Source organism: Olea europaea, chromosome 2 (assembly GCF_002742605.1).
Source record: "Olea europaea var. sylvestris chromosome 2, O_europaea_v1, whole genome shotgun sequence".
Taxonomy (NCBI): Eukaryota; Viridiplantae; Streptophyta; class Magnoliopsida; order Lamiales; family Oleaceae; genus Olea; species Olea europaea.
In genome coordinates this window covers 23,682,476-23,704,054 of record NC_036238.1, presented here as the reverse complement: position 1 = coordinate 23,704,054, position 21,579 = coordinate 23,682,476, and the positions used below count along the sequence as shown (strand labels likewise).

Genomic DNA, 21,579 nt, shown 5'->3' with positions numbered 1-21,579 from the left:
TGGCCATAACGAGTATCGTATTAGCACGATTCTTGCAACAGCTCTTATATCAATTTTATGTACTAGAATTCCTAGTTTTTCCATGAGTGAAAATTATCTTCCCCGTTAGTTCCCTCTATTAAGATATTCTTGATATCAACAATGGCTTTTTTTGGTTATAAAAATAGGAAAGCACCAGAAAAGTTGAGCTCCATATTTGGTTGTCCACAGATGTAATACAGCTTTTTGTTTTAAGTACCAAGATGCAAAATATCTTAAAACTTCAGACTCACAGGGGAGAGAAGATGTGATTAAAAATCAATTGAACACAGGGTCCTGGTTTCAGATCAGTGTATGCATATAAATGTCAAAATTACCAAAGCAAAGAAGTCGCATTTTTGAACAAATACTTATCCTAGTACTTAATTGAACCAATACCAATACCAATACCAAAACCACTTCATTGTACAAGTCTACAAGAAAATAAGAAGCGGGTAGAAGATGGTTCTCACCTCAATAAATGCTGGGCCAAAAATATCAGGGTCAGTATGAGGGACATGTATCTTTAATAATTGATGGTCTAAACTGTTGCTGTTCCCTTCATTCTCGCAAGAAATCGATGAAACGCTAATATCATATGCCAGGTACCGGCCAGCAAAGGATACAAGAAACCTGACATGGGATGAAAAATTTACATAATACATTCCAGAAAGAAGATTGAGCTAAATGCTTATTCTAAGAAATGATAGTAGAACGATTAGGATTAAGAAAACTGTACGCAGTTAAATTTGTTTTCGAACAAAGTACAAAACTCAATAAACAATAACTGCTGTCAATCAACCACTTAAACTATGAAACAAACAATCATTTTCCTTGTCAAAATCTAGTCATAGTTATGCATAGAAAATTTGAAATATATTCATTTCTGATTGTTTTCACCATTAGCTTTCCCAATCAAGAGTTGAAGCATGGATATCTCAAAATATAGCACAAGACTGAGAGGCCTAACCATGACAACTTGAAAAATCTTACACCCCTTTTGGTACTTTGGTCCATCTACACCATCTTTTCCATGGTTTCTTATCATTTCTCAAGACTCAGCCAAATACAGTATCCAAATACAGTATATCTAGGTCATCTTGTCATTTCAGCTATTACAACATCTGATGCATATAATGCACGCCTTGCTATTGCAAAGAACCAAATATCACATTATCTCCACATATCAGTCCACTATTTTCTTTGTTTTCTAGTTTTGGTTATAATGCAACAAGTAGCATGTGTATCCTTTTCCTCTCCAACAAAATTATTCTAAAACTGCCTCATCAACCACATAAAACAACCTCCCACTTTACCAATTCACCGTACCCATTACCACCACTTCCCCCACTCCCCTTTCCCTTTTACTCTCTCTCCCTCTCCTCTCCCTTCCACTTCAAGGTCCACAATTTAAATCCAAACAGTACTAGTGTTTAATTGTGTAGAAAAAGAGAATTAACAATGAGAAGTAAAGAACTTGATGTCAAAAATATTCTGACCACAAAGAATTAAGAAAGAAAATATCAGGTAGTGACAACTTTCAGAAAGCAACTTTGTCAGTTGAATTGGTAGAGGCCTTACTATCATACCGAAATTTTGGTTGAAGTAGATTACTTCCACAGGCAATGAATTCTAAAGGCTTGCCAGCCTCAAAGCATGTTGGATGAATATAATGAATCTTTGGAGCTTGTCCCTTGACCTTGACTTTCACTACAGAAGCACCATCTGTTGTCACATAGAATCTAGCACTGTTAAAAAGCTGTCATAAGTCCCTATTAACAACAAAGAGAGAATTTTTAATAGAAATCAACTATGAACTTTTTCCTTGCTACCTACCTACCACCATAGCTATAAAAATGGAAAAATAGAATACGGTTCAAATTATTATTTTGCTTTTATGAGAGGAACTTTCATCAGTTTTTCCTAATTCATTTTAGAAACTAAAAAAATTCCTCATTATTCCTTCTTCATTACCAAATTAACCAATTATTAACTTTTGCATGAGATGATTGCGGGTTGTGAAGTCTTTATGGCAGCAATAGTGAGTGAAGAAAGTATTAAATCTTCTACAATTGATTTTTGTGTTATTCCATAAGCAATCCAAGGCTACAAGCATTGAAGTGTGACTATGACCATCAAAATACAAACTGAAGAATCTACCGCTAGTTCACTAAAATAAGCTTACATTCTGAACACGAAAAGAAACAGACCAGTGGAACATTAAAGTAACATAAAGTAGAACTAATAAGAAAATACCCTTAGAAGACGAAGGAAAAGAAAAAGTCCGTGATGGAAAATTGAAACTCTGACAACATAGACATGCATATCTACAATGCTATTTATGTGAGATTGCCAGCAAACCTTTTGAGACACGAAATATCATGTCATTAAGATACACAAGCATCGTGCCTCTTCCAGATAACATGTTTCCAGGTGAGACAACAAGGTCTTGTATACGTACAGCAGACTCCTCCAATAACTGTGTAATGAGACGATATTGTATAATGAGAACATAGAGAATTTATTAGAAATTTTGCTGGAGATTGCAGCAAAAATGTTAAATCTGCCTCAGACACAAAGTATGTCACATGCAAAAGCAAAATATATATTATGGTAATTGTAATGGATTGATTCAATTAAATTTTCAAGTTATACCTTCAGCTCTAATGAGCCTACCATTAAATATGTAAAATAGCCATTTAGTTATTAATTGTTATTAATGATCAGCAAATTCTTGGCACAATTTTGTAGATTTACAATACAATAAATTATGGAGTTCAAGTGTTCAATAAATATTGGGTGACAAGGAAGACTATATACCTTAACCCACATAAGCTTTGGCATTGCAACAAAAGCAGTCAAAATTGTACAACCCGGACGGATATACCCTTCCAATTCAACGGGCATGCTAGTCAACCATTCAAATATCTGTAAAAACATTCACCCTCGTGTTAATCAAATACCACTATCTTTTACACAAATAACACATTTTCTTCCTTGTATACTAAACTGTATAAAAAAAGTTTGAATACTTGATGCCGAAGTCGCCGAGGAAACTCTGCAGGGTTCCAATCGTAGAGCTTGAAGGAGATTCGACCAGTAGGACACTGCAACAAAGCATCAAAACAGAGCAAATTTTTTAAGTCAGATTCCCAATGAAATAGAATCACATCATGTGAGACAGCAAATTGGCATTAAACCTACCAAAGAAGAGAAAACACTCTTGTTATCACGACAGGATGTGGAGTTCGTGTATTTTGGGTTCTCTTCATCCTCATCAGTGTTAGTTTCAACGAAGTCAGCAGATAATACACTTTTACTTGGAAATTTTGGGAACCAAGAGCCGATCATAGTGTTGATGCATGCCCTTCCGACTCTATCACAATTTCCCTTTCTGGCATTTGACTGCTCAAGTGTATCATATCTGTGACATCCAGATGTTGACAAGGGTGGTCAGCACCTCAATATTGTAAAATACTGCGAACACCAAAAAAAAAAAAAAGAAAAAGAAAAAGAAAAAAAGAAAAGAGCAATATGACAATTAGCAAAAAATTCCTTGTCGATAGTAGCTTTAACAAATGGTATTCTCAATGGATTCCACAAGTATCAAGCATTTACAAAATATTCCACTATTGCTGACATATGAACGCAAAGGTAATACAAGAGAGGAAGCCAGACACATTTTCGCAGAGATAAGAACATAGTCACAGACTCACAATGTCGATACAAGCCAACAGTACCTTTCCCAAGGTCATCATCGCCTCTGACATTATCAGCTAAGGTGACCTGTTGAGGTTCCGTCTCAAAACTGCCTTTAATATCATTGGGTTTCTTCGGCGTCTGTTATTGTGACGTTCTAATTTTCTCCGACAACTCCGTTTTCCCTCATCCAAATCTGACAAAATATGAAACCTGCCAAAGGTAATAGAAACTGTGCTTTATTGCCCACAATCTTTTTTCCTGAATTCAGTGGATGAAGCCCATTTAAAACTGTTCTTTGTTGCCCTTAAAATTTCTTTTTTATAAATACTAGGAGGAACCATCATCCTAACGAATTTTAAGATTTCAAATATATTTCCAAATACCTGACGTAAGCTCAACAAAAGTCTTGATGTTTTACAATTATTCTTTCCAATCTTTGGTGGCTACATTTAGCATCCATATCAATATGACTTATAAAAGTGGCAGTTACAAACATCAGTGTTGTGGTGTCTGAGCATTTACACACAACCATTTTCTACAAATTTCTTCATCAAGAACACTTCAAATTTCTACCATGACCCCAAAAATAATGCACCTCATTATCAGCAAAACCATACAATCTCAAGTCTCAAACCACCAAAATCATATCCTTAGTTGCTCCCATACTAATAAAGTAAATAATTCGCCGACTTTACCATCTTCTTCGTTTATAAAATTGTCTTCATATAAAAGATATATAATGAATTTCATTTTATTTTTTTAGTTTTTTATATATTTTTTTGCCTAATGGTGTTGACGTCTTTCAAAAACACCCCATATTCGAAATTTTCCTTAAAAAAAAAAGAAAAAGAAAGAAACACATAGTACTTAAACAATATAATTGGAATAGAAACAAAATCAATTAAACTAGCAAAAACAAGAAAATACTATGTTCGTACTTAAACCTCATGAAACACAAACTTGAGGTTTTCTAGACAACTATAAATACATAAAATCCGGAAAGTTGGTATTGTCCAATGCGGGGATCTCTTGATATCCACCAGGAACCGAATCGAAGAACTCGTTTATGTCCATCTCAGGAATTCCAGGGAGCTCTGCTGGATATAGTCCTTCTTTCACGTCTGCCATGTATCCAACTGGATATTGGCTGTAAACATAACCTCCGATCGAATGATTTGGTGGAACAATGGGAATGGGAACTGGATTACTGTATGTAACTACATTCTGATGTTGGAGAATGGAGAGAGTATTATGAACATCCGCGTTAGGGAGATTCTGATAATTATCGTTGATAAAGGGATCAGCCAATGCAATCTCGGATTTACAATAAGGCAAATTGTCTTCTGGTGCAACATGCATGGAGTCTTCACCAGCTCTACGTGTATTTTCTTGGTGACTTGCGACTTCATCGGTGTTATTATGATCTGGTTCTTGAATCTCATCATCTCTTTTTCGCTTTCTATTCTCGTTCTTTCTGATCCTACACAGAACCCAATCGTCCAACTACAAGAAACAATTCAAGCAAAGAGGGGAAAAATATTTGTAATGTCGACCAAAAAAAAAAGTGCAAAGAATTTAGTTAGATAGATAGAAAGATTTACCTTCATGTCATCTGCACTTGATTTTTGCACCGGTGGCGGATTATTCACTGTATATTCATGCATAATCCAAGAGGTCTTAACTGGAGGTTTTCCTTCATAGTATACCAAAGTCTTTCGAGATCCAACATCTACACCATTGTGTTTGACTTCAATGTCAGCTCCTGATGCTTTCCAGTAGCCATCACCTGCTGTTCGATTTGGTCGTTTTCCATTTTTGTATTTTTTACTCCTCGGTGTAAAAAAGAACCACTCGTTCTCTCCACTTGACCTGTATTCATCTGCGAATCAAATAACATGAAATAATATCATCGTTAGAAATAAAGTTCCTTCTTAAACGTAAAACTCGAGTACAATAGATGAATTTACCAGCAAGTATTTCAGGGTTGAACTCGTATAGATTAACGACATTAATCTTATTGCGAGGCAGCTCTTCGTTCTCGATCTTTTTCATCAAGTAATGAACAATAAGTTCATCATGAGTAGGCTTAAAACGAAAACCAGCAGGCAAACTCCTGAAGTATTCATCATCGCTAAGTTGATTATCCATTATAGAACTCACGAACTTCAACAATTCTACTCTTACGTAAAAAAATAGAATTTGGAGTTTGTTACGGTACTTATATAGAGCTTGTTTTTACTTTTTATTATTGTTATTTTTTTTTTTTTTAATGAATAACGTGTGTTGTAGTTTAATTGAACTTCTCTCTTTCTTAGATATGTAATCTTAATTTTATCATATATGAATTTTACCTGATGGACTCCTGTGACCAATGAAATTCAAACACGTAAACATGTGTTTAAACTAAAACTCTAGATATCCCTGTTTGCTAATTTTTAATTACTTGGAGAATTTTTCTAAGTGACACGTGGAAAGGCCATTCTAACAAAGAGTTTGCTTTGCAAGTGCACGTGATGTCACCAGATGACTGTATATTGCACAAGAGCGACAGTTCTTGAATTATATAAACTCTCTTCTCACGCTTTTTCTTTTTCCTTTTTATTTGATTTTTATGTCCTTTTGGGTTGTGGGATTTCAAATATTAATCGGTGGCTATCGAGCGACAATTTTGATACCATACTGAAACCGAATTGTAATGTATTTGTAAGCACGCATTTTTTTAGAAGTGCGATCAATGTATTGTAAGCGCGCATTTCATATTCGATCTTTAGTCCTTTTAGGTTGTGAAATGTATTATAGACTTAACATGAGTATTTTCTGCTAGATTTAGACTTAGCTCATGTTTGATTTAGATTAAAATTTAATTAAAATTTCAAGTCAAAGTCGACAATTAATTTTAACCACACATTTTATGAGATTCACAACTTTTCAACCACATATTTCATTAACTTTTATCAAAATATACTAAAAATCTGATTTTAATATGTACCAAACAGGAGCTTAAACTTTTATCCTTTTGAATTTCACATTGAACTAGTCAACGTTAAGCTAAATTATTAGAGATGAAAAGAATTTATTTATCAATGTCTTCAAAAAGTTTGATGCTCGCGAGTGCATTTCATATACTGTCAAAAACAAATTTATCTTAAATTCAAGACTTGCACAAAAAACAGTTACTTATTTTGACACTAATCAACAAAATAAACCATTTCTTAAATTACACATTCACTTTTAAGGAAATTTTTTAAGCCAACTTGCCGAACATGCAAGCAATATCCTCCATCGTAGAAATTAAGGCGGTAATGATAAAGCATGTCAGTAGGGGCGAATACAGGATTTGGAGTAAACATGGACGGCTGATCGATCGTTGGTCACAATAAAATATTTAAAATTAAATATAACAAGTTACTAAAATGAACATATATTTTCTGCTACACAAGTCTACCACATCAGGCGAGTGACATAGCGGGCAAGCGTCGTATGTTTCAAATTACAGTCAGGGGTTCGAATCCTTCTAAATGCATTAAGCCACTCAACTTGAACATACATTATTTTGTTAGATTTAGTGTTACAATATAATGAATGCATTGATGGTCAAGGCTTCAATAATTTTAGAGAGGGGTCACAGGTTCAATTTGAATCCCCACACTCACATTATTTTTAGTAAAAATTGTTGAATTAAAAAATTTGCACTATAAATTACTTTGAAGGAGATTCGAATTAAATTACTTTGAAGGAGATTCGAATTAGGGGTGAACATGGTTCGATTTGGACAGTTTGAGACAAATTTTCAAATCAAACCATTTAAAGCAGTTTGAAATTTTTCCCAAATCAAACCAAACTACTTCGATTTCTAAACCAAACCAATTCAAACCATTTTTTTGAGTTTGTTTTGGTTTAAAACTATGGCTTAACATAGAAAAAATTAATATATATTAAATAAGTTAAATCATAAATAATTAGTTTAAAATTTCATATTAAAAATATAAATCGTACTATTAAAAAATTACAAATCAAAATTAAATAATTATAATCATTATAATGCAACAAAATAATATAAATAATTTAAACTCTTAGTCGATACTAATGGTGTCAATTTGTAATTGTAATAGACGATTCATTCTTTTCGTAAATATAAAAATATAGCATATGAATTCATTTATTATAGTTAAATGATATAAAATAATTAATAAAAGAAATGAATAAAAAAATTCAAATACAATAATATCTAACTAATGTGACTTTTTATGAATCATCTAACACTTCTACTCCATCCAAATATTGAGAAATTATTTTAAGGAAGCTTGACATTTATTAGAACCAAACAACATAACTATTAATAAAAGCATAGAAAAAAATTACCAAAAAATAAAAGAATTTGGATCATCTGACTTCAATTAGGCAAATATTGAGAAAATTATTAGTATAAAGAAATGAAATGTGCAATTTTGAATTTGAGGGTTTTACGTTCACAGTTGTGATGACTGGTGGGTATTTGGATATGATTTAATTAATTAAATAAGATATATAATTGTCGAATTGAGTTTAATGGAATAAGGTCTAATATGGATGCATCTTTTTAACTGAAATGTGTTAGATTTTGATTGGATTAAATAAAATTTGGACTAATTTATTTTCAAAATTTTATTTTTAATTTTTTTGTAAACGGTTTGCAAGAATTGAAACCAAAACCGAACCACTTTGAAGTGGTTTGATTCGGTTCAAAACCAAAACGTTGACAGGTCCACGTGAAATCAAACCAAGGATTTCAGAGAAACGGTTTCGATTCGCTTTTGAGGCTTGACAGTTTTGTTGTTCAGCCCTAATTTGAACCCAGGACGTCCAATTTGGGTGTGAAAGTTTCAACCAACTGAGCCATAAGAAAAGTTTGTAAGGATAATGAATTATCATATATATAATATAAAACTTTTATCTATCATATAAAAGAGAGAGAGAGAGAGAGAGAGAGAGAATTGCTTCTGTGTTAGAACAATGCCGATGTTGGGCCAGCTCTAAAATGGGGCCTGCCGGACCAGCAGCAGCCAGTTGCAACTCTGGGTAGAGATATAAGTTAGGGTTTTGCTACATGTAAACGCCCGGTTACACGCCCCTCACATGGAGGGTAGGTCGCGCGCATTTATTGTGCACGGGCCCGGGTACAAATAGATTATCCCTATAAGTTATAGTTCTTGTCCTGAGCTATACTTCAAAAAGAGAAAAGTCTTACCACAAAATAAAAATGTAGTCGATAAATATAACAAAAATCTCTCCTTCAGCTCAATATCATAGAACAGGACAGAAATTTAATATGCTATATTGTGTTTAGATTCAAGTCTAGCAACAGGGGCGGATTCAGGGATGGGCAGGTCAGTGCTACAGCCCGTTCATCCGCCCCAAATCCCCTTTTAAAAAAAAAAAAAAAAAAATTAGTAAATTTTTTTTTTATGTGTAATTTTTTTTTTGCTGTATTAGCCCGTATTCGTGCCGGAACCTGGATCCGCCTCTGTCTAGTAGGGAAATGAAATGAAGGTGTAACGACAATAAAATCTAGTCCCTTGCAAGGAAATGAAACAAACAGAGAGAGAAACTAAGGTTCCTCAAAACAAAGTGTAAAGGGACGCTCCATAATAGCATTAGCAGGCAATTGAACAAAGATTCATAAGTAAGTTAAATAACTTTCCTAGCAAACCTATGAGCCGGAATCTTTAACTTATATCTTCTCTTTGAGCTTCTCAATCATATCGGCTGCTTTCTGAACAGTGGTGATAGTTTGAGCACTTTCTTCTTCCACAGAGATCCCAAACTCTTCTTTGAGTCCCATGACAATCTCAACCTAAGTCGGAGGAATCCAGTAGCAACTCACATTGAGAAACAATCAAGACAATATAGTTGCAATGGTAAAAAGAAGCATAAATACGGGAAAATTTCACTGTTGACCCCAACTTTTAGGAAGGAGCCGGATGGTCTACAACCTTCAATTATAGTTACACAAATGGTCCTCAACGGCAAAACCGTCCAAATCTTCTTAAATTCATGCCTTGCTTCAAATTTCAAAGAGAAAGCAAAATCTAACTTCATAAAGTTGGAAATGCAAGTGCCACAAAACGAATCTAACGGAGATTTGAACGGTTTTTTTCATTGGGGATTGATTGTGTAACTATAATCAAAGGTTAGGGAACTCGCTAGTCTGGCAAGTGGTGCTATTTCCCCATAGATACACATTCATTTCTTCCCAAATATATTGGAGTAAATATAGACACGCCGGAACATATTTAATAGCAAAACTAATGCCATATCAAATGAATCAGCACAGAGTGATGCGAACTTGGACTCTCCAGTAATGGCTGAATCAGAAGGGAGAGCTAGTTGTTTCCTCACAATTTCAATAACTTTATCCACTGTCTCAGGTTTCGCCTGCTCCAAAGAATCATCGAGAATTGTTAGTTAACTAATTTCATCTCTGATGAGATCAATCATCAAACGTCACATCAATAGCATCTTAAAAGATATTATGGATGGTAAATATTGCAAAAAAATATAGTCAATTCACTTTCTGGTATCTCTTCTATGAAAAGAGTTGTAAAAGTCTGTAATAGTTGTTGGAAATATGGAAGTGGTGAAGAATAGACAGTAAAAATATGGCAACAAGATGAAATGAAATCAGAAAATTGTCAAAAACAATTTCGAAGGCCCGAACGCGGGATCGCTGTTCTCAAACATTATTTGCCTCTTCTCCTATGTTTTCGAGATGCATAAAGGTATTCCGACAAATGATTTGAAGGAATATAACAAGCCTTGTTGTGGAAAATAACAAAGCACGAGAAATTTTCCACCAAAACTTTGAAGAACACGATAAGAAAATGAATATAAAATAAGAAAAAGAATTTGATCTTTTGATTGTTGAATTGGAATGAATTTCAAGTGTAATACTTATTTTGGCTTGAACACTGCTCCACTATATATAGACCTCATCTATATACACAAAATGGTGTCAAAAATGCATGAAAGGCCACCAAATTCGAGTTTCCAACGTTCAAAAACTGCCACCAACGGTCACCTAGTTTATACCATGCGACCGGTCGCATGGTTCAGCCGCACGGGCCTCCAAGTTTCGGTAAGTATCCTTGACCTCAGACCTCACCCGAGACAAGTTGACATAGACTCTAGAGAACTCAAGTGGTCTCGATTGAGGGATTTCTAGAAAGATGCATCGGCTCCTCCAGCTCCTCCCAACCCAGAAAGAACTGGCCGAGCAACTAGCTACTACAGGATTGGATGTCTATCCAGGGACGGATCTAGGATTGGATTCAAAATCGGACTACAAAAATTCAAATTGGGCTAATACATGAAAAAAAAAATTTACACAAAAAAAAAACTATTTTTACAGGAAAAAAATGAAAAATTCCTCAACAAATTTTTTTTTTTGGGCCTTGGGGGGGGGGGTCCCCCCCCATCCATCCCTGCGTCTATCTATCTCACCACGCTCCTTTACCCCCATCTTCTGAACCTACTAAGCAATCTATTTCATGTTTCACTGCCTTTCCTTAGCGAGAGTTGAATAGCTTAAAATTTAGGGAAGCCTTTTTTTTAAAAGAGTTTCTGCGACCGGTGAGAAACTGGACTATTAGACTATCTCCGAGAAAATAGGGATCACAACCGGAAGAATAACAGGAGTTCGACTTGTTTTTATAACTAACATTTTACTATTTAGAAATGTCCCAAGCTCGTTAAAAAAGAAAAACAATCATTCACTGCACCCTAGTAAACCTACAGCTACCTTATCATGCCATGGTTTAAGTTAGAAATTATGGCAGCCCTTTTTTGTTTATTCCACAAATGGTTGATTTTGAACAACCACTTCAACAATAGTAAGCCAGAAAGTTAATTAGTGAATTGCAGATCTTTGATCAATGGACAGAGAAAAAGGGATTCCCGGTGCAACAATTCAACAGATGGCCAAAACAACAGGTACAAGAATGCCAATCTCCAAAGTCATGTAAGATTAGCATATATGATATGAGGTATTGCAGCATAATGAAGGAATTTTGATTCTGTATTTACAGATGCCGATTCCGAGGGTTATATTAAGCTCATTAAACTCTCTAATGTGGTGGAAATATTCTAAACATATAGCTGTGATTGAATTCAAATTGGAAAGCAATCGACATGTGTGCATGGTGAAAAGGACCTTTAATTTAATCAACTTCTCGAAGAATTATGAGGGAGTCCCAGGTATTATAATGTGTTATTTTTGTATTCTGGTTCATTTTTGAACAACACTATGCACTGCTTGAACTAACCGCACGACTCCATCTCATGCACAAATTACAAACTCAACACATTCATAACGATAATACTTAATTGAAATACAACATGAAATTTTATCGATAACAATGTCGTTATAATTTACATGCATTCAATTATCCCAACTAGATTGATCAATACTAAGTGCCAATTATTTACATTAGTATAATTTAAGTATATTTCAACTCCTTTAATATCTACTCCTAACTTTCAATAAGTTGAATAATTTGCAATTATATAGTTAAAAATAACATGATATTGGCATTCTGCATGTTTAAGTCTCTGATTTTTACTTTTATTTGTCCACAACTATTGTTACCACCATTTATTGATTAAATATTTCTCGCTTGATCCATTTAATGCATATTTGATATAGTTTAAAATCGTCTTTTTCTGAGACTTTGATAAAAATTAATACAATATATACCTCTCATGAAATGTGTGATTAAAACTAATTATTAACTTTGATTCAAATTTTTATCGACTTTTTACGCAAAATCAAACAAAGGCTAGTATTATCACAGGTAAAAGAAAAATTATCTTGTATCTGCAAAACACAAATCACAAAGTATTATATTTACTACTACAAATTATTAACATTGCCATCTCATTTAAAACAAATTAGTTATCATCCAAATAACTGTACAAAATAACTACTGACCTATAAAGTTACAATACATCAGAAGGTAGAGAGGTACACCAGAGTACGAAACCAGGAACTATAAAACTCCTCTCCATCATATCTGATCCAGATTCTCAAGGTTGATGGAAGCAACACTATGAGCACTTACCCAGAAGCCACAATCGTGCTCGTACTCAATTTGGCAATCAATGTCGAGAAAGTGGCTTTGATATGCTGGTGCAATGAACTCGAATCCTACACGGTGCACATTTTGGATCAGTTATGTGATGAATACAATCAGTTATTGAACAGACACCTCCGTAGAGTCGTCCCAAGCTCAACAACTCTCTGAGGGTGGAGGATGACTGCACATATACCAGAACAAACACTGATAGCAACAATTGCAAAGATAACAGGTCGAGAAATCAAAAATGTTTTCGTAAATAAGCGACTGCATGGCTTTCCTGGCCTTCCCTTTGAATTTAGGCTTGTGACCACTTCTTGACTCAAAAGAGGAATTGTTGCACTTTCATCAAGAGGAGATGAAAATATTCTGGCCTCAAAATTATCCTTCGCCGTCTTTTCCGAACCCTGCAAAGTTCAGAAATAATATCATTTGTCATAAGATTAATTACAAATGAGTAGTCAAAGTTAATCATGAATTTGCTTGCCAATGTGCAATTTTTGCTAAGAACACAGGTAGAGTTACTAATAGGATTGAACTTCAATACATACGAGTGTTATGAAGAAGAATGTTTACCGTAATAAAAAATGTCGAATGAGCATGTGTAAATAAATGTGATCACGTAGCATGAAATAAAAAGTACGAAAAGATTTGGGGCTACTTTTATTTTCTTTTGAGAAAATGCAGAGGAAGAGAATAAAACACACACATAAGTGCATACCAGTGTATGTCAAGCTCAGTGTTGAAAAAACTATGTAACTGATTAGTATAATATGAGTAAAAGAAGTAAATTCGAATGATTGCCCAACAAAATAATATTTTGAAAATAAGTTTTCAACAAACTTGCGTAGAAAGGAAATGTAGCGTATGGTAAGAAGATAAACGAAAATAAAGTACATTGATGTTCATGCAAAAGGTTGCCTACAAAAAAAATTTGAACAGCAATTTAACAAGTTGTTCTTGCTGGTATAAAATCAGGGGTCTGTAGTTAGAATAAATATCTGGATTACCAAAGTATCACATTTGAATCCTGGGATATCACATTTCAGACATATCCGACCAATTTAGACTTCACTAAGATTTCACCTTTCCCCAGTAATGAACTTCAACACAAACTCAAATGTGATTTGAAGCAAAAGTTCAAACTTTATCCATCCGTTGTATCAGTCAATAAAATAAGAAATAAAAAATTGCACTACTGGTCAACCTATTGTCCGAGTAGCTAATTGGTCGGCAACCTTTTAAAAGCCCCAAATCCCCATCTTCTACCTTTCATTGTAGTTGCACAGTCAGTCTTCGACGATGGAAAGTGTCCAAATCTCCATTAAATCGTCACATAACCCTCACATGTCCAGCTTTATGAAGCTAGTTTTATTTCCCAAGTAGGGCCATAGTCTGGAAATTTGAAGAGAGGCGTGTTTTCACAAGGGCCACGTGACAATTTAATGGAGATTTGTATGCGTTGTCTTTGAGGACTTACTGTGCAGCTATAATTTAAGTTTGAGGACTAACTTGCTCCCTTTAAAGGTTGGAGACCAACTTGCTACTGGGGAAATGGAGGACCAATGCTGAAATTTTCCCACTAAATAATTTGATGCACAACATATGAAGTCCTCACCTGATTGGAAAATTGAACATCAATTCGAAGATCATTTTGGGAAGTTTGACTTAAATCATTTCCATCTGTCACACGCGTCAGCGTCACTGTGTAGTCTTTTTCCTGTAATTTCTGACAAAGTATAGTTCTTGCATTATTCAAAATCTTCCAAAGTAGAATCATATCAGCATCAGGAACACCCGTAACCAAATACTTATCCATTACAGTTTTCATGTGGGACAATACTCTGTATAAAATGACTGTCGACCCTCTTTCAATCAAAAAGTTCAATAAGTAGTTGATTCTTTGTATCTGAGCAACCGTCAAATGAAGCTCTAACACGGGGTCCTTGAGCAACCATGCAACTTCCAACAAAAACTCGTAATATTCTGTCTTTCTTAAGGCATAAACTTCACATGCCAATGTTGGATCTGCAAACTGGTGCCCATCAGAGCAAAGAGAAGTATCAAACTTTTGTTGCATTATCGCCATTTCTTCACAAATTGGTTTGTCCCCAATAAGAATTGGAATGAAGTTGGATAAGCCAGACTGATTCTCAACCTGCAAAAGATATCCTCAATATGTGAAACAAAGTCTGACCATAATGAGTATCGTATCAGCACGATTCTTGCAACAACTCTTATATCAATTTTATGTACGAGAATTCCTAGTTTTTCTATGAGCGAAAAACATCTTCCCCATTAGTTCCCTCTATTAAGATATTCTCGATATCACAAAGGCTTTTTTGGTTATAAAAATAGGAAAGGAAACAAAGCCTGGCCATAACGAGTATCGTATTAGCACGATTCTTGCAACAGCTCTTATATCAATTTTATGTACTAGAATTCCTAGTTTTTCCATGAGTGAAAATTATCTTCCCCGTTAGTTCCCTCTATTAAGATATTCTTGATATCAACAAAGGCTTTTTTTGGTTATAAAACTAGGAAAGCACCAGAAAAGTTGAGCTCCATATTTGGTTGTCCACAGATGTAATACAGCTTTTTGTTTTAAGTACCAAGATGCAAAATATCTTAAAACTTCAGACTCACAGGGGAGAGAAGATGTGATTAAAAATCAATTGAACACAGGGTCCTGGTTTCAGATCAGTGTATGCATATAAATGTCAAAATTACCAAAGCAAAGAAGTCGCATTTTTGAACAAATACTTATCCTAGTACTTAATTGAACCAATACCAATACCAATACCAAAACCACTTCATTGTACAAGTCTACAAGAAAATAAGAAGCGGGTAGAAGATGGTTCTCACCTCAATAAATGCTGGGCCAAAAATATCAGGGTCAGTATGAGGGACATGTATCTTTAATAATTGATGGTCTAAACTGTTGCTGTTCCCTTCATTCTCGCAAGAAATCGATGAAACGCTAATATCATATGCCAGGTACCGGCCAGCAAAGGATACAAGAAACCTGACATGGGATGAAAAATTTACATAATACATTCCAGAAAGAAGATTGAGCTAAATGCTTATTCTAAGAAATGATAGTAGAACGATTAGGATTAAGAAAACTGTACGCAGTTAAATTTGTTTTCGAACAAAGTACAAAACTCAATAAACAATAACTGCTGTCAATCAACCACTTAAACTATGAAACAAACAATCATTTTCCTTGTCAAAATCTAGTCATAGTTATGCATAGAAAATTTGAAATATATTCATTTCTGATTGTTTTCACCATTAGCTTTCCCAATCAAGAGTTGAAGCATGGATATCTCAAAATATAGCACAAGACTGAGAGGCCTAACCATGACAACTTGAAAAATCTTACACCCCTTTTGGTACTTTGGTCCATCTACACCATCTTTTCCATGGTTTCTTATCATTTCTCAAGACTCAGCCAAATACAGTATCCAAATACAGTATATCTAGGTCATCTTGTCATTTCAGCTATTACAACATCTGATGCATATAATGCACGCCTTGCTATTGCAAAGAACCAAATATCACATTATCTCCACATATCAGTCCACTATTTTCTTTGTTTTCTAGTTTTGGTTATAATGCAACAAGTAGCATGTGTATCCTTTTCCTCTCCAACAAAATTATTCTAAAACTGCCTCATCAACCACATAAAACAACCTCCCACTTTACCAATTCACCGTACCCATTACCACCACTTCCCCCACTCCCCTTTCCCTTTTACTCTCTCTCCCTCTCCTCTCCCTTCCACTTCAAGGTCCACAATTTAAATCCAAACAGTACTAGTATTTAATTGTGTAGAAAAAGAGAATTAACAATGAGAAGTAAAGAACTTGATGTCAAAAATATTCTGACCACAAAGAATTAAGAAAGAAAAAATCAGGTAGTGACAACTTTCAGAAAGCAACTTTGTCAGTTGAATTGGTAGAGGCCTTACTATCATACCGAAATTTTGGTTGAAGTAGATTACTTCCACAGGCAATGAATTCTAAAGGCTTGCCAGCCTCAAAGCATGTTGGATGAATATAATGAATCTTTGGAGCTTGTCCCTTGACCTTGACTTTCACTACAGAAGCACCATCTGTTGTCACATAGAATCTAGCACTGTTAAAAAGCTGTCATAAGTCCCTATTAACAACAAAGAGAGAATTTTTAATAGAAATCAACTATGAACTTTTTCCTTGCTACCTACCTACCACCATAGCTATAAAAATGGAAAAATAGAATGTACTTTCTTCATCTCCAGAATACGGTTCAAATTATTATTTTTCTTTTATGAGAGGAACTTACATCAGTTTCTCCTAATTCATTTTAGAAAATATTAAACCAATTATTAACTTTTGCATGAGATGATTGCGGGTTGTGAAGTCTTTATGGCAGCAATAGTGAGTGAAGAAAGTATTAAATCTTCTACAATTGATTTTTGTGTTATTCCATAAGCAATCCAAGGCTACAAGCATTGAAGTGTGACTATGACCATCAAAATACAAACTGAAGAATCTACCGCTAGTTCACTAAAATAAGCTTACATTCTGAACACGAAAAGAAACAGATCAGCGGAACATTAAAGTAACATAAAGTAGAACTAATAAGAAAATACCCTTAGAAGACGAAGGAAAAGAAAAAGTCCGTGATGGAAAATTGAAACTCTGACAACATAGACATGCATATCTACAATGCTATTTAAGTGAGATTGCCAGCAAACCTTTTGAGACACGAAATATCATGTCATTAAGATACACAAGCATCGTGCCTCTTCCAGATAACATGTTTCCAGGTGAGACAACAAGGTCTTGTATACGTACAGCAGACTCCTCCAATAACTGTGTAATGAGACGATATTGTATAATGAGAACATAGAGAATTTATTAGAAATTTTGCTGGAGATTGCAGCAAAAATGTTAAATCTGCCTCAGACACAAAGTATGTCACGTGCAAAAGCAAAATATATATTATAGTAATTGTAATGGATTGATTCAATTAAATTTTCAAGTTATACCTTCAGCTCTAATGAGCCTACCATTAAATATGTAAAATAGCCATTTAGTTATTAATTGTTATTAATGATCAGCAAATTCTTGGCACAATTTTGTAGATTTACAATACAATAAATTATGGAGTTCAAGTGTTCAATAAATATTGGGTGACAAGGAAGACTATATACCTTAACCCACATAAACTTTGGCATTGCAACAAAAGCAGTCAAAATTGTACAACCCGGACGGATATACCCTTCCAATTCAACGGGCATGCTAGTCAACCATTCAAATATCTGTAAAAACATTCACCCTTGTGTTAATCAAATACCACTATCTTTTACACAAATAACACATTTTCTTCCTTGTATACTAAACTGTATAAAAAAAGTTTGAATACTTGATGCCGAAGTCGCCGAGGAAACTCTGCAGGGTTCCAATCGTAGAGCTTGAAGGAGATTCGACCAGTAGGACACTGCAACAAAGCATCAAAACAGAGCAAATTTTTTAAGTAAGATTCCCAATGAAATAGAATCACATCATGTGAGGCAGCAAATTGGCATTAAACCTACCAAAGAAGAGAAAACACTCTTGTTATCACGACAGGATGTGGAGTTCGTGTATTTTGGGTTCTCCTTATCCTCATCATGGTGAGTTTCAACAAAGTCCGCAGATAATACACTTTTACTTGGGATATTTTGGGAACCAAGAGCCGAGCTTAGTGTTGATGCATGCCCTTCCGACTCTATAACAATTTCCCTTTCTGGCATTTGACTGCTCAAGTGTATCATATCTGTGACATCCAGATATTTACAAGGGTGGTCAGCACTTCAATATTGTAAAATACTGTGAATGCGCAGGAAAAAAAAGGCAATTTGACAAGTAGCAAGAAATTCCTGGTTGATAGGAGCTTTAACAAGAGGTATTCCCAATGGATTCCTCAAGTATCACGCATATACAAAATATTCCACTATTGCTGACATATAAACGCAAAGGTAATACAAGAGAGGAAGCCAGACACAATTTTCAGAGATGAGAACATAATCACAACGTTGATACAAGCCAACAGTACCTTTCAGAGTGTCATCATCGCCTCCAACATTATCAGCTAAGGTGACCTGTTGAGGTTCCATCTCAAAACTGCCTTTGGCATCATTGGGTTTTCTTCGGCGTCTGTTATTGTGACGTTCTAATTTTCTCCGACAACTCCGTTTTCCCTCATCAAAATCTGACAAAATATGAAACCTGCCAGAGGTAATAGAAACAAAAGCAGATTGGATCTAATCAGGAGATTTTGTTGAAGAAATGCACCCACAGTTCACTTCAAATGTGGAGATAAATAGCCCCAGGGCAACTTATCCACAGGGAAAATTTAAAAATACACAATCTTCTTTCCTTAATTCAGTGGATGAGGCCCATTTAAAACTGGGCTTTATTGTCCTCAAAATTTCTTTTTGATTAATACTAGGAGGAACCATCATCCTAACAAATTTTAAGATTTCAAGTATATTCCCAAATACCTGACGTAAGCTCAACCAAAGTCTTGATGTTTTCACAATTATTCTTTCCAATCTTTGGTGGGCTACATTTCGCATCCATATCAATTTATAACTTATAAAAGTGGCAGTTACAAACATCAGTGTTGTGGTCCCTGAGAATTTACACAGAAACATTTTCTACAAATTTCCTCATCGAGAACACTACCCCCCAAAAATAATGCACAATAATATCAGCAACACCATACAATCTCAACCCACCAAAATCATATCCTTAGTTGCTTCCGTACTAGCATGCACATGGACTCATATAAACCAGCCGGCTAGAGACGGTGTACAAAACTTATTTCACATTAATATTACAGTTGTAAACACAAGATTATCAAAACCTATGACCATGCTATGCCACAAACTCATATGCTTAATTATCTATACTCCCACATGGCCACACAAGCTTTTTTCTTAATTCAATTAATCATAACAAGTTCGTGAACTTCCCCTCATTTAAAAAACTTGTTCACTACTAATTCCATGCAGTAAATGATCAAGCAAGTAGATAAAAATAGCTGAACAAGAATCCTAATTCCCAGAGAAAAGAAATACATGGATGCCTAGTATTTATATGATGCAATCCCATCAAGTCTCGGAATTGTATCTTTGAGAGTCAAAAATTGATTAAAATGAGCTATCCATAAAATGCCCATCATAGATAAAAAGCTAAATTATTTATCAATTTAATAGTCAAAAGACTCAAAACACGACATGTGCAGCAACCATTGATCTTAAATGAGCTTACTTTCCACACTGCTGGCAATATCTCTTGCTCTCCCCGTCAAGAACCACCGAGCTGGCGTTTGCACATCGCAAGCAAATTCTGTGCCTCTTATGATACCCTTTGAGCTCACTAATATCTGCTTCGCACTCCGGCACCTGACAACGAGCCGGCGCGGCTCCACCTGAAACTCTCACAGACCGGACCCTCTTCTTCCCCGGGAGAACACCGCCAGTCTCCTCCGCCTCCAGCTTCTCGTCTAGCTCCGGGCACTCGCAGGGGATTCGACCCGCCAAAAAGTTTGGACAAACCAACCTCGGGTCCCTCTTCCTGACCCGACCAAAAATATCAGTCTCTTGACTTTGACCCCGTTCAACTCCAGCTTCAAGTTCCGAATCTGGGAGCGGGATATTTTGTTGTGGGTCGGTGGGCTCAAAGGACAGATTTATACTATCATCAAGCTCGAAATCGAGAAAATCGGACCAGTCGAAAAGAGAAGAGGAGGGGAGTTCATCAGGGAAGTCACAGGCAATTGTGGAAGGCATATCGGGGTCCGTCACCAGATCAGCTGCAGTTGAAGGGGGTGGGTTGTCACGCATTTCTTTGGGCTTGAAGATTGAGGGCTATGGCGGCTAGAGTTGGTCAAGATGGTGGTGGTGGGCGCGGTGGTTGTAGTGGTATTAGGTGGTTAAAGGACAACGAGATATCTATTTCTTGTTCCACCAAAGTGGTTGATGGAACATCGCGTTCTGCTAAATTTATCTTTATTTTTCACTTTTTCTCAAATCCAAATCTTTACAGAAGGTAAAACTGGTGAAATATGTCAAATTTTACGAAGGGGTGATCTTTTTACGCTAGTATAAAATAAGTTCATTGGCTTTTCACCAGCGCTAGTCAAAATTTTAAAACACGAGGAAATTTACTTGCTAACATCAATTAGGCATTCTCATTGTCTTATCAATTCAACTCTTCTCCTCACTTTCTATCAAAATTTAATTCTTACGAGTAAGTTTCTTCCTCTTTCAGATATCTGAATACAGAAAAACGTTAGCAAGAATGGAAAAAGAAGATGGAGGAGGGGAGCAAGGGAAAGAGAACTCATTAGCGGCTCAAATCATCTCTATTCTCTCTACACAATATCACTTGCATACACAAATTGCATATGCTTAGTTCAAATAATAAGATTGAAACTTTATCAGGTTTCGGCCTAAGTTTGAACTTTTGAATGTGGACACTTTGAAAAGTGACTCTCTCTCTCTCTCTCCCTGTTGTTCATTTTCTAATAGGGTCTTTTTAGAACAATTTCCTCATTTTTTTCCTAATTATAAAATTTAATCTTTAGGTCAGTTTTCCACTATTGTTTATAAAATTTGTCATGTAATTAAATTTTTTTTTTTTTAAATTCCTGACCACAGTGACATAGTCTCCATTTAGAAATTTAAAAAATTGAAACTTGATTACGGTCGATA

The 21,579-nt window shown here is 35.2% G+C and overlaps 3 protein-coding genes across 3 annotated transcripts; all 3 read right to left on the bottom strand.

Annotated features, from left to right (window-relative positions):
- Positions 1–437: 437 nt before the first annotated feature.
- On the bottom strand, positions 438–4,252 carry LOC111374063 (squamosa promoter-binding-like protein 7). Its single transcript, XM_022996687.1, has 9 exons — positions 4,247–4,252; positions 4,104–4,163; positions 3,680–3,804; positions 3,223–3,442; positions 3,051–3,125; positions 2,839–2,946; positions 2,380–2,497; positions 1,608–1,743; positions 438–651 (listed from the first exon to the last, which is right to left on the bottom strand). The coding sequence occupies exons 1-9, from the start codon at positions 4,250–4,252 to the stop codon at positions 453–455; spliced, it is 1,047 nt and encodes a 348-aa protein (XP_022852455.1). The 3' UTR covers positions 438–452.
- Positions 4,253–4,609: 357 nt separating this feature from the next.
- On the bottom strand, positions 4,610–5,892 carry LOC111376219 (protein ATAF2-like). Its single transcript, XM_022999173.1, has 3 exons — positions 5,688–5,892; positions 5,322–5,599; positions 4,610–5,223 (listed from the first exon to the last, which is right to left on the bottom strand). The coding sequence occupies exons 1-3, from the start codon at positions 5,866–5,868 to the stop codon at positions 4,699–4,701; spliced, it is 984 nt and encodes a 327-aa protein (XP_022854941.1). The 5' UTR covers positions 5,869–5,892; the 3' UTR covers positions 4,610–4,698.
- Positions 5,893–12,581: 6,689 nt separating this feature from the next.
- LOC111367449 (squamosa promoter-binding-like protein 7) lies at positions 12,582–20,850 on the bottom strand. Its single transcript, XM_022988332.1, has 10 exons — positions 20,135–20,850; positions 18,915–19,087; positions 18,415–18,635; positions 18,243–18,317; positions 18,031–18,138; positions 17,572–17,689; positions 16,812–16,947; positions 15,696–15,855; positions 14,449–14,988; positions 12,582–13,237 (listed from the first exon to the last, which is right to left on the bottom strand). Exons 1-10 carry the CDS (start codon positions 20,707–20,709, stop codon positions 12,944–12,946), a joined length of 2,400 nt encoding a protein of 799 aa, XP_022844100.1. The 5' UTR covers positions 20,710–20,850; the 3' UTR covers positions 12,582–12,943.
- Positions 20,851–21,579: the final 729 nt, after the last annotated feature.